General features: G+C 43.6%; 1 protein-coding gene across 4 annotated transcripts in view; it reads right to left on the bottom strand.

Annotated features, from left to right (window-relative positions):
- ITSN2 (intersectin 2) overlaps positions 1-14,284 on the bottom strand; it is a 165,235-nt gene that overhangs the window by 103,975 nt on the left and 46,976 nt on the right. For all 4 annotated transcript variants that reach the window (XM_040427429.1, XM_040427431.1, XM_040427433.1 and 1 more), the window contains exon 3: positions 6,405-6,497. In XM_040427429.1, the coding sequence (XP_040283363.1) occupies positions 6,405-6,497 (93 nt within the window). The remainder of the gene's footprint in view (positions 1-6,404; positions 6,498-14,284) is intronic.

Below are 14,284 nucleotides of genomic sequence, written 5' to 3'. Positions count from 1 at the left end.
GAGTAATTGCACTAAAAAATTTATTCCTTTAGGTAACAAGTATAAACGGGTAAAATTAAACTCCCCGTGGCTTACAGCTACTGTAAAAAGAGCAATAAAAGACAAAAAGAGGGCATATAAAAAATACAAATCTGAGGGGTCAGCTGTTTCGTTTGAAGTTTACAAAGGGCTTAATAAAATCTGTAAAAAGGAGATAAAATTAGCAAAAATACTAAATGAACAGCAGGTAGCAAAAGAGAGCAAAACAAATCCCTAATAATTCTTTAAATATATAAATGCTAAAACACCAAGGTCTGAGCAGGTAACAGTCTCCAGAAGCGTCAAAGCTTCTTTACTGTGAGAACTGTGAATCCGTGGAATAGACGTCCTCAGGACGTGGTCACAGCAGGAACAGTGGACAGTTTTAAAAAGGGTTTAGACGAATTCTTAAAAGTAACCAACATTAATGCTTATGAAAAAGTGTAGAAATCTGAGTCTCACTTCCTTCTGAGGTTCCCGTCCCCACCGATCCCTTGGTTGAACTTGATGGACTTATGTCTTTTTTCCACCGTATTAACTATGTAACAAAAGGTATGTCTATACTGTAAGTGTACGTCCACCTAGAAGAGTTCTCGCTAACAGCACTCATCCCCTATGCAGATAAGTGACTGGACCTCCAGCGATCACAAAAACAGGGGTCTCACAGTCCCCTATGAGAATGAAGCGTTACATTCACTTCTATGGGACTGCCAGCGGAGCAGAGGTCACAAATGCGCAATACCTCTCCACGCTCACAGGGGACTCTGGGGGGGCCATTTTTTTAAATCGCTGTGGGAGTATATAATTAATTTTATGCTCGTGGTAATTTTCGGTACTTGGTCAAGATTCATAACCTGAATTCTGCAACGAAGTACAATAAAAGCGCCAACAATACAAAGCGTATGCAGGAACCACGCACAGAGCATCTGCCTGACACGACAGTCGACATGTTGTGCCGCGCCGTACCTGGCTCTGCTGTGTTTGCGCAACATTTCACCAAAGCAGAGAAAAGCTCAGAGTGCACGGAATTAACCCATTAATGACCCCCAAAGTGTCACAAAAATACATAATTCTGAACTCTAAACTTCTGAGTCACCGGCACACATGTATGTAGAGGAAAGTCTGCATCGCTGCAGTGCGTTTAATAATTAACGAAGCGTTTGTCAGCGCGCCACCTGCAAGTTCTCAATATCAGCCGAGCTCTACTGCTGTACTGTGGGCAGCAAATTTCCACCTCCAGCAAAGTCCAAAATTCTGTGTAGATAACATTCTGGAATTTACTGAACAGCAAACTAAGCTGTAGAAACCAGTGTCAGGCAGCTGCTGCCAAGGCCAATAAGATAATGGGTTGCATCAGAAGGGGCATAGATGCCCGTGATGAGAACATAGTCCTACCACTTTACAAATCACTGGTCAGACCACACATGGAGTACTGTGTACAGTTCTGGGCTCCTGTGAACAAGGCAGACATAGCAGAGCTGGAGAGGGTTCAGAGGAGGGCAACTAAAGTAATAACTGGAATAGGGCAACTACAGTACCCTGAAAGATTATCAAAATTAGGGTTATTCACTTTAGAAAAAAGACGACTGAGGGGAGATCTAATTAATATGTATAAATATACCAGGGGTCAGTACAGAGATCTCTCCCATCATCTATTTATCCCCAGGACTGACTGTGACGAGGGGACATCCTCTGCGTCTGGAGGAAAGAAGGTTTGTAAACAAACATAGAAGAGGATTCTTTACGGTAAGAGCAGTGAGACTATGGAACTCTCTGCCTGAGGAGGTGGTGATGGGGAGTACAATAAAGGAATTCAAGAGGGGCCTGGATGTATTTCTGGAGTGTAATAATATTACAGGCTATAGCTACTAGAGAGGGGTCGTTGATCCAGGGAGTCATTCTGATTGCCTGATTGGAGTCGGGGAGGAATTTGTTTTCCTTAAGTGGGGAAAAATGGCTTCTACCTCACAGTTTTATTTTTTGCTTTCCTCTGGATCAAATTGTAGGATAACAGGCTGAACTGGATGGACAGATTTCTTTTTTCAGCCTTATAAACTATGTTAATATTCATAGTGGTTAGAGCTTAGATTTCCATACACAGAGCTAGAAATTCCCTATAAAGATGCAGAAAAAAAAATAAATACATAAAACTCATGCTGTCTGCAGGCACCACTAGAGGGAGCCCAGGAGCTTACTGCATAGTTTTATATCCACTGTGCATAGCCAAGTGTAATAAGCTCCTAGCTCCCTCTAGTGGTAGCTGTAGTCAGATAAATTCATATCATTTAGGCATCATCCATAAGAAATTATTTTCCCCAAAAACAGTGCCACTCCAGCCCATGGTTTGTGTGAAGGATGGCAGCTCAGCCATGACTGACTAAATAGCGGACAGTTACATCCTAAAAATGTTATTAACAGCAGAGTGTTGGCTACATAGGGGTGCAAAAGCTTAAAACACACCCTATGCCCAATTAAAAGTATATTAGCGCAATAAACGTTGCCCGACAATAGGGGTTGTGATCCGGTTACAGATTTTACACTAGGAGTTGTGAGGAAACACTGTGGTCACTGGTGGTAACTCAAATTTCTGTGCTCCTGCCACGTAACACCCAGGGGGAAACAAGAAGAGATCTCACACTGTGGAGCTGCAGTGCCACCTAACACCGTGGTCACTGGTAGTCGTCCCTCCCCGACTAGAAAAAAAGTGCAGATACACAGGGTTAAAATTAAAAAAAGAAATGAATACTTGCAAAGCTGCTATTTTTGGGCTGAACTGCAGTCTGCCTGAATCTCAAAGTTTTCCCCGGAATTAGAGTTAGTCCGCCAGCAGTTCTGACCATCTGCAAGCAGCAGGTAGGAGCTGGGGAGATCAATACAAACATAGCTTTTTTGGAGATTTTCTCATCAGGAGTAGTGTAAGGCTGGGTTCACACGGGTGTCGCGGGAAAATGTGCGGGTGCGTTGAGGGAACACCCGCGATTTTTCCGCGCGAGTGCAAAACATTGTAATGCGTTTTGCACTCGCGTGAGAAAAATCGCGCATGTTTGGTACCCGAACTTCTTCACAGAAGTTCAGGCTTGGGATCGGTGTTCTGTAGATTGTATTATTTACCCTTATAACATAGTTATAAGGGAAAATAATAGCATTCTGAATACAGAATGCATTAGTAAACTAGCGCTGGAGGGGTTAAAAAATAAATAAAAAATAATTTAACTCACCTTAGTCCACTTGATCGCGTAGCCCGGCATCTCTTTCTGTCTCCTTTGCTGAACAGGACCTGTGGTGAGCATTAATTACAGGTAAAGGACTTTTGGTGACATCACTCAGGTCATCACATGATCCATCACCATGGTAAAAGATCATGTGATGGATCATGTGATGACCAAAGTGACGTCGCCAAAAGTCCTTTACCTGTAATTAATGCTCACCACAGGTCCTGTTCAGCAAAGGAGACGCCGGGCTACGCGATCAAATGGACTAAGGTGAGTTAAATTATTTATTTATTTTTTTAACCCCTCCAGCGCTAGTTTACTATGCATTCTGTATTCAGAATGCTATTATTTTCCCTTATAACCATGTTATAAGGGAAAATAATAATGATCGGGTCTCCATCCCGATAGTCTCCTAGCAACTGTGCATGAAAATCGCACCCCATCCGCACTTGCTTGCGGATGCTTGCGATTTTCACGCAACCCCATTCACTTCTATGTGAAAAATTCAGAATATAGAGCATGCTGCGATTTTCACGCAACGCACAAGTGATGCGTGAAAATCACCGCTCATCTGAACAGCCCCATTGAAATGAATGGGTCGGGATTCAGTGCGGGTGCAATACGTTCACCTACCGCATTGCACGCACGCGAAAATCTCGCCCGTGTGAACGCAGCCTAACTATGATGTTTTTTTCTGCTCCTGCAAATGCACTGGTGGCGGGAAATGCATCGGCATTGAGCTGCTTCACAGCTCCTCCCCTCTGCTCTGAATGACAGCTGTAGTGGAGCTGTGAAACAACTTAATGCAAAGAGCACCTGCAAGTGAAGCTCCGCCTCCAGTGCACTTGCAGTAGCAGAATAAAACATCATATTCACACTACTCCAGATGAGAAAAACACTACAAAATGAATATTTTTCCTGCTCTCCCTAGCCCTTACCTAGTCATTAGCAGATTAGCATGGTCATGGTCACATAACTGCAAAATGAAAGACTGACATGAAAAAGTGTTCCACAAAATAAAAAAAAATAAAAAAAAACAGCCACTTGGTCAGTCTAGTAATTTCAGCCCCATGGCTCCAGTCACCGCTGAGGCCAGCATTGGCAGTGGTCACGTGAACTTATCACTTCTGGTCCAACAGTGACTAGAGCTGTGGTGCTGGAATGACGGGGCTTTTAACAGGCGAGTGGTGTTTTTTTGTGGACTTAAAGCTATAGGTACATAAAAGACAGACAGATGACGCAGAGATAAAGATAGATAGGAGATGATAAATAGATAATGTGATAGATTAGGTAGATACTGTACATATATGCAGATCTCATCCCTCATGCAGAGTACTAGAGAGCAGACACTATGATGTGATCACCACGTTAGCTCAGCGGCTGGACACTAATCTGTGGATTAGTCTGGGACACTACGTGAATGGACTATGTTGGGAATCTGCCATCAAAGCAAAGCCTTCAATGAACTCCCTGCCTGGATGAGAGGGTGAATAACTCATTCCTGTCACAAATTGCCAGCACAGCACAGTCTTGAAAAATACATAAAATTAGAGAAGTTTAGAAATAAAATACCGAAAATGTCCAGGAAAAAAAGGAGTTGTCAGAGATAATTAAAAACCAACCCCTACTTAAAGGGCCTCTGTCAGCAGATTTGTATCTATGACGCTGGCTGACCTGTTACATGTGTGTTTGGCAGCTGAAGGCATCTGTGTTGGTCCCATGTTCATATGTGTCCACATTACTGAGAAAAATAATGTTTTAATATTTGCAAATGAACTTCTAGGAGCAACAGGGGCGTTGTCATTACACCTAGAGGCTCTGCTCTCTCTGCAACTGCTGTGTCCTCTGCACTTTGATTGACAGGAGCAGCCAGTGTAAACATGATCATTACTTGAAGACATTGTTGAGGTCATGAAAGATTTTTCTTTTTTTTTTTATCATCTCAGATAACTACAGGATTTTTCGCCCTATTATGGATGCACGCATTAGTACAGGAGGAACGGGCAGCGGTAAATGCAGCGCTCCCCGGGCTCTGTACTCACTGCTTCCTGGTCTTTGGCTGCTTGATGTGCTGTAACTGCGCACAGCGTGAGGACACTGGCGCACTGTGACCTCACGCTATGCACGTCGGGTCACAGCATAGCGTGCGGCAGGAAGAAAAAGAGTGCTGGATGTGAGGAGAGGCGGTGCCCGGAGCAGGAGAGGTAAATAGATTTTTTTTTTGTTAATCTGATGTGAGCATGGGGGTCATTCACGTAGAGGTCTGATTGGGGGTCATTCACATGGAGGTCTATTTGTCAGACTTATTAACATTGGTCTATTTATTATTTTCCTCCTCCAAAACCTAGGTGCGTCTTATGGGCGGGTGAGTCTTATAGGGCGAAAAACAAGGTAATTACTAATAAACATGAGACTCAACACTCAAACACATAAACTCAACAAGTTCAACTTCGAATTATTGGCTTATCTCGGTGCAGCTCTTCATAACAGACAGCCTCTTTATTTTGAAGACAACCCTCCACTAAAAAAGTATATCTGCACCCTCTGAATTGTGATTCCAATGTTCTAAGCCTGACTTAAAGGGTGTAATCTACTTCTTAAGAAAAAAAAAAAAAAAAAGATTTTAAAAAGCATTTCACAGTGAAGCTCCGCCTCCAGGGCAGTTGCAGGTGCAGAATCTGGCAGAATAAAAGTTCATGTTTACACTACTCCTGATGAGAAAAGCTCCACAAAAGGTATGTCTGTACTGCCCTACCTAGGGCTGTCAGCAGTTTAGCATTACTTTAAATGGAATCTGTCTCCCACAGCAAGACCAATAATACACGTAAAAAAAAACACCTGTCCAAGTCTCATGATCAGTACTTTGTATGTCAATTCTTACCCTCCCCATTCCCCCGCTGTGCACCTACAGACCAGCTGAAGAATGCATAGAGAGGACTCCTCCTGGAATCCTCTCTATTATGTGTGCGTGCCTAGGAGTCCTCTCAGTGTATTCCATGCCTGGCTTGCAGGAACACAGCGGGGGAATGGGGGTGCGTATCGACATATAAATTACTGATCCAGAGTCAGCAGTAGGTGTCTATACATTAATTTAAAAAAGCAAAATCTCCACAAAACGCTAAATCCTACAACAACAACAAAAAAAAAAAAAAAAAAAAAGAAGAGGAAGCTCACCGGTTATCAGTCCACCTGCTGGCTTCAGGCTGGCGAACTGCTGGTCGTGCTTGGTCCGCTCCTCCATGGTGATCGCCCACATGTTTGGCCCTCCTGCAAGCAAGATACAGTACTGACAATTAAATACAGCTGTGAGAAGGAGGTCGGCTTCTTATAGTAACACACAGGAAGCGTATGAAGCCGCCATCACCTGCCCCGATCACCAGTACGATAGAAGACGTCCCTCCTATGTCTACAGGGGAAGTCACACAACGCAAGACGCTGCTGCCCGCTGATTTCTGCAACTTCCTGCTGCTTCAAGAGCTCTCTTCCCAGATCCTCAAATGATTCACTGGCTGTCATGTGTTTCCTAATCAGTCCTTGTGAATATTCATGGGGCTCCCCCTCTCCGAATACGATATGGAGCAGTGTTCTCCAACTACAACTCCCAGTCAGAGACTGGCAGGGCACACGGCTGGAGAGCCACACAAACCCGAGGGAACGCAGACATTACGGCCAGTCCTAGATCTCCCCATTAGGGTCCATTCACACATCCGCAAAATGGGTCAGCATCCGTTCCGCAATATTGCGGAACAAGTGCGGTCCCATTCATTTTCAATGGGGCCGATATATGTGCTGTCCGCATCCACATTTGCGGATCCGCCAAAAAATAGAACATGTCCTATTCTTGACTGCAATTACGGACAAGAAAAGGCATTTTCTATGAGAGTGCCGGCGATGTGCAGTCCGCAAAACGCGGAATGCACATTGTTGGTGTCTGTGTTTTGCGGATCCGCAAAACACATACGGACGTGTGAATGGACCCTTAAGGGTCCATTTAGACATACGTAGTGCATTGCGGATCTGCAATACACCCAGCCGGTACCCCCATAGAACTGCCTATTCTTGTCCGAAATGGCAGACAACAATAGGACATGTTCTATTTTTTCCGGAGCGCGGACCGGAAGATTAGGGGAGCGCTCTGGAAATGAGGTTGCGGAGAGCACACCATAGAAAATGAATGGGTCCGCACCCGTTCCGCGATGCGGACCCATTATACGGACGTGTGAATGGAGCCTTATTGCTCCAATTGCCCTGCTCGATTTATTTCAAGCTGGCAGCTTAGGGGACGTGTCCTTTCTCATGGGCATGACCTTTCTGCTGTAGTTAGTGTGCATCCGTCTCAGCGAGTAGGATTGAGAAATTAGAAAAAGAGCAAACAGCAAGTGGCGCTATACGGATACAGTTCAGTGCAAAAAAAATTATGACATGCAATTACAACAGTATTCTGGTCCAGGTGCTGGTTTAAAAACTGTTGAATATTTCTCGTGGAACAACCCCTTTAAGATGTGCACACCTCAATCTCCGGAGGTCCATGCAAGCAGGGCAGGCTCAGTGTCAAATTCATAGGACGCCATTTAAACTTAAAGGGGTGTTCCAGCACAATGTAAAAAAAAAAAAAAACTTATATATACCCTGCAGCTCCCCCGCTACTGCTGCTTCAACACTGTCCAAGTCGCCGCTGCGCTCCTCTTCCTGCTGACGTCCCGACACAGCAGGAAATGGCTGGCAATGACACTCATCACTGGCGGGTCATCGCTGCAGACAGTGATTGGTTGAGCAGCATTCCCAGCCATTTCCTGAAGCGGTGAGACATAAGTAGGAAGGGGGGCGAACCACAGACTCTGGCACCATTGTAACAGAGGATGGAGACAGATGTACTAATTTTTTTTTTTTTTTATTTGTTTGCAGATCATCTTTTCTCTTACTGGACTGGAATACCCCTTTAAATGGAGCTTCCATTCTTATGGCTCTATGTTGTGCTATTCCTCTATTAGTCCTGCACAGAAGTTATGAATGAATAGTGTGACACTATCCAATGAGTTCTACCTGTGTCAGACTGTGCAGGGACTACCCCCACCCCCATTCCTGGTATCACCCAGATGGACCTTTATTGCAGACTGCTGGCAAATCATTCATAACCTTCATTGCTGCTCCTGCCTGTGCCCCCTTAGCCTGGCTAAATTCTGGCAGAGCACATGGGAGACCCTGTAGACATGTGCTATGCCAAGATTTAGCGGAGCTGCACTTTACTAGATTACTAATGTTAAAGGGCATCTGTCAGCAGTTTTGTACCTATGAAAGTGGTTGACCTGTTCCATGTGCACTTGGCAGCTGAAGACATGTGTTGGTCCCATGTTCATATGTGCCCGCTTTGCTGAGAAAAATTATGTTTTATTACATGCAAATTAACCTCTAGGAGCAACAGGGGCGTTCCCATTATACCTAGAGGCTCAGCTCTCTCTGCAGCTGCTGTGCCCACTGCACTTTGATTGACAGGGCCAGGCAGTAAAAAAAGTCATCATACCTGGCCCTGTCAGTTAAAGTGCAAAGGGCATGGCAGCTGCAGAGAGAGCAGAGCCTCTAGGTGTAATGGGAACGCCCCCGTTGCTCCTAGAGGCTCTTTTGCATATATTAAAACATCATTTTTCTCAGCAATGCGGGCACATATGAACATGGGACCAACACACATGTAAGTGCACATTTACTAGGTCAGCTAGTTTCATAGGTACAAATCTGCTGAGATGCCCTTTATGTTTTAATGATGTTTATTAAAGTTTTTCACAATAATAAGGTACACAGTACATTGTGCATAAAATAAAGGACATAGCGTCCAGTCAAGTAGGCATAAACAAATAATACAAAGAACAAAAAGACATAGAATAAATTAATCAAAAATAAGGAAAATATCAAGTAGTCAGGGGTAGCAGTCATGCAGTTCAAAATTACGTGAGTTAAGTCTTGGATGGCGATCAGCAAAAAGCAGGCCCATATTTACCTCCATCACTTAGTTGCATACGATATATACTGTAACCTATCAAAGTTCAGAGTAGAGCGAAAGATTGGCAGAGTGGGGAGAGGACGACCAAGGCTCCCAGACAGTCTCAAACAAGGGAAATGTATCAGAGCGGATAGCTGACATCCGTTCGTATTGGTAAATCCTGTTAACTCTATCAATCACTGCTTGGTAGCTCAAAATTGAGGAACGCCACTGAGAAGCAATATGTATCCTAGTAGCAAGCAGGATGAATTGGGCTAACTTGAACCTAGCATTCGTTAGTTTAGATGGCTTGTCTCCAAGCAGAAATACCGGGGGTGTAAGGGGGAGGGTGTGCTCCAACAAGGATGAGAGCAGATCACAAATGCGACCCCATAACCTGGAAACCATGGGACACGTCCACCACGTGTGGAACATAGTGCCCTCCTCCCCACAACCCCGGAAGCAAGTAGAGGGGACCTCTGGGTAGAAGTGGTGCAATTTGGCAGGAACCAAATATGTCCGGTGGAGAATCTTAATAGAGGTCTCTGCCAGGGTAGTTTGCCACGACCCTTTAAAGAGTGTCTGGGAACGTTGGTGCCACCTAGATACACTGAATTCCTCTAACAGATCAGCCTCCCATTCAAACATATAACGAAGCTTAGAATCCTCTGGAGGCGCAGTGAGAGCCGAGTAAATCCGGGACAATAAACCCTTCTTATGTAGAGAGAAGGACATTAGCCTTTCAAAAAGGTGTATAATCAATATTATGGGAACCATTCTTTAGGGAGTGAAGGAAGGAGAATACTCTCCGGACATTGAATTGCTCACGAGCTGGAGGGGTGAATTTCTCAAGGAAGTCAGGCATAGTTAGGATTTTACCCCGTACTAGGAAATCCCGGAGGGAGCACAATTTTTTTTCGACCCACCATGAAAAAGCCCCAGATTGGAGTCCAGGGGAGAAAGCCGGATTACCCAAAAGGTATTCTAAGGGGGACGGTTTAGATTGGAGGGAGTGCTTGAACCTAATGGATCTCCATAGGAGCAAAGCGTAGTATGAGAGTTGGGATTTGGTACGGAGTGAGGAGGGTAATGAGGAGGTGGTCCAAATAAGGGCTCTCCAGGAGAACGGCCCCAGCAGCGATTGTTCAAGGGAAACCCATATAGGTTGAGCCTGTGCAGGGAGGTGAGTCAGAAATAGTTGAGCTAATCTGGTAGCCCTGTAATACTGAGCTAAGTCTGGCACTGAAAGGCCACCACAAGCCTTATGACGACACATAACAAGCTTAGAAATACGAGCTCGTTTATGGGCCCAAAGAAATTTAAGGATGTCCGCCTGGAGAGCCCCTAGGTCTGACGCTGGGACTGGGATCGGTAGGGTGCGGAATAGGTATAGTAGCCGTGAAAGGAATACCATTCTTACTATATGGATCTTACCCACCCAGGAAACTGGAAGAGATTCCCATGACTGCAGGTCCCTCCGTATTTGAGTGAACATGGGAAGATAATTATATTTATACAGGGTGTTAAGTGTTTTGGTCAGCGATATGCCCAAATATGGAAGGAAGTGCATGTTGTGTTGAAATGGAAACTCGCTCTGAAGAATCTCAGAAACCTGGGAGGTGACATTACCCAACAAAAGCTCCGACTTAGATTGATTGACTAGTAGGCCTGATGCATCTGAGAAAAATTTTAGTAGGGACAAAAGGGAGGGAAATGAAATGATAGGATTGGTGACTGTTAACAAAAGGTCGTCAGCAAAAAGGCTCAATTTATATTCCACACACCCAACCGAGATTCCTGTTATGTCTGGGTGAGATCTAATTTTTAACGCTAATGGTTCGTTCCATGGCTAGTGCAAAAAGGGCTGGGGAGAGGGGGCAACCTTGGCGCGTTCCTCTAAAAATTGGTATAGATGACGGATGTGAGGAAGGTAATTTGAGACTAGCCTGGGGCGAAGAGTACAAAGCTTGAATAGCAGAGAGAAAAGGGCCTCTAAATGTTAAAGTGGGAGAGAGTCCTCCAAAGATAGGTCCAAGAGACTGTATCAAAGGCCTTCTCTATATCCAGCGCTAGTAAAGCTACTGGAGTTGAAGTCCTGTTCGCCTCATGAACTAATCCCAAGACCTTCAGTATATTATCTGGGGCTTCCCTGCTGGGGATGAAACCCACCTGATCTTTGTGTATCAGGCTAGGGAGAATTCTATTAAGTCTACGCGCTAAGATGGAGGTGAACAACTTGTCGTCTATATTCAAAAGTGAAAAGGGTCTATAGTTGGAGGGTAAAAGAGGGTCTTTATGAGGTTTGGGGATCACAGTAATTTTGGCTGCTAAGAACTCGGGTGGGGGTGTGGACTGAGATGCCCTTTAAAGTGCAAGTTTTACTTAATCTTTTCCCATTTCTGCTCAGCTCCTCCTACTCTATAACATGCTGCCTGCAGATACCCTGCATTTTTAGGTTGACAGGTTCCCTTTAAAGGCCAAAACTTGCCAGGTTATTAAGGGGTAATAACACTTTATTGCCAAAAAATTTGCATTTGTGAGGGGGCTATTCATTTTATTTTTAATCTATATGGGGATTAAAAAAATAAAATAAATTAGATTACCTTAACCACCTCAGCCCCCAGTGCTTAAACACCCTGAAAGACCAGGCCACTTTTTACACTTCTGACCTACACTACTTTCACCGTTTATTGCTCGGTCATGCAACTTACCACCCAAATGAATTTTACCTCCTTTTCTTCTCACTAATAGAGCTTTCATTTGGTGGTATTTCATTGCTGCTGACATTTTTACTTTTTTTGTTATTAATCGAAATTTAACGATTTTTTTGCAAAAAAATGACATTTTTCACTTTCAGTTGTAAAATTTTGCAAAAAAAACGAGATCCATATAGAAATTTTGCTCTAAATTTATAGTTCTACATGTCTTTGATAAAAAAAAAATGTTTGGGTAAAAAAAAAATGGTTTGGGTAAAAGTTATAGCGTTTACAAACTATGGTACAAAAATGTGAATTTCCGCTTTTTGAAGCAGCTCTGACTTTCTGAGCACCTGTCATGTTTCCTGAGGTTCTACAATGCCCAGACAGTACAAACACCCCACAAATGACCCCATTTCTGAAAGTACACACCCTAAGGTATTCACTGATGGGCATAGTGAGTTCATAGAACTTTTTATTTTTTGTCACAAGTTAGCGGAAAATGATGATTTTTTTTTTTTTTTTTTTTTTCATACAAAGTCTCATATTCCACAAACTTGTGACAAAAAATAAAAACTTCAATGAACTCACTATGCCCATCAGCGAATACCTTGGGGTCTCTTCTTTCCAAAATGGGGTCACTTGTGGGGTAGTTATACTGCCCTGGCATTCTAGGGGCCCAAATGTGTGGTAAGGAGTTTGAAATCAAATTCTGTAAAAAATGACCTGTGAAATCCGAAAGGTGCTCTTTGGAATATGGGCCCCTTTGCCCACCTAGGCTGCAAAAAAGTGTCACACATCTGGTATCCCCGTACTCAGGAGAAGGTGGGGAATGTGTTTTGGGGTGTCATTTTATATATACCCATGCTGGGTGAGAGAAATATCTTGGCAAAAGACAACTTTTCCCATTTTTTTATACAAAGTTGTCATTTGACCAAGATATTTATCTCACCCAGCATGGGTATATGTAAAATGACACCCCAAAACACATTCCTCAACTTCTCCTGAGTACGGCAATACCAGATGTGTGACACTTTTTTGCAGCCTAGGTGGGCAAAGGGGCCCATATTCCAAAGAGCACCTTTCGGATTTCACAGGTCATTTTTTACAGAATTTGATTTCAAACTCCTTACCACACATTTGGGCCCCTAGAATGCCAGGGCAGTATAACTACCCCACAAGTGACCCCATTTTGGAAAGAAGAGACCCCAAGGTATTCGCTGATGGGCATAGTGAGTTCATGGAAGTTTTTATTTTTTGTCACAAGTTTGTGGAATATGAGACTTTGTATGAAAAAAAAAAAAAAAAAAAAAATCATCATTTTCCACTAACTTGTGACAAAAAATAAAAAATTCTAGGAACTCGCCATGCCCCTCACGGAATACCTTGGGGTGTCTTCTTTCCAAAATGGGGTCACTTGTGGGGTAGTTATACTGCCCTGGCATTTTCCAGGGGCCCTAATGTGTGGTAAGTAGGTAAATGACCTGTGAAATCCGAAAGGTGCTCTTTGGAATGTGGGTCCCTTTACCCACCTAGGCTGCAAAAAAGTGTCACACATCTGGTATCTCCGTACTCAGGAGAAGGTGAGGAATGTGTTTTGGGGTGTCATTTTACATATACCCATGCTGGGTGAGAGAAATATCTTGGCAAAAGACAACTTTTCCCATTTTTTTTATACAAAGTTGGCATTTGACCAAGATATTTATCTCACCCAGCATGGGTATATGTAAAATGACACCCCAAAACACATTCCTCAACTTCTCCTGAGTACGGGGATACCAGATGTGTGACACTTTTTTGCAGCCTAGGTGGGCAAAGGGGCCCATATTCCAAAGAGCACCTTTCGGATTTCACAGGTCATTTTTTACAGAATTTGATTTCAAACTCCTTACCACACATTTGGGCCCCTAGAATGCCAGGGCAGTATAACTACCCCACAAGTGACCCCATTTTGGAAAGAAGAGACCCCAAGGTATTCGCTGATGGGCATAGTGAGTTCATGGAAGTTTTTATTTTTTGTCACAAGTTTGTGGAATATGAGACTTTGTATGAAAAAAAAAAAAAAAAAAAAAATCATCATTTTCCACTAACTTGTGACAAAAAATAAAAAATTCTAGGAACTGGCCATGCCCCTCACGGAATACCTTGGGGTGTCTTCTTTCCAAAATGGGGTCACTTGTGGGGTAGTTATACTGCCCTGGCATTTTCCAGGGGCCCTAATGTGTGGTAAGTAGGTAAATGACCTGTGAAATCCGAAAGGTGCTCTTTGGAATGTGGGTCCCTTTACCCACCTAGGCTGCAAAAAAGTGTCACACATCTGGTATCTCCGTACTCAGGAGAAGGTGAGGAATGTGTTTTGGGGTGTCATTTTACATATACCCATG

This window comes from Bufo bufo, chromosome 4, assembly GCF_905171765.1.
Source record: "Bufo bufo chromosome 4, aBufBuf1.1, whole genome shotgun sequence".
Classification (NCBI taxonomy): domain Eukaryota; kingdom Metazoa; phylum Chordata; class Amphibia; order Anura; family Bufonidae; genus Bufo; species Bufo bufo.
The sequence above is the reverse complement of the archived record's forward strand: the minus strand, read 5'-3'. Positions and strand labels throughout refer to the sequence as shown.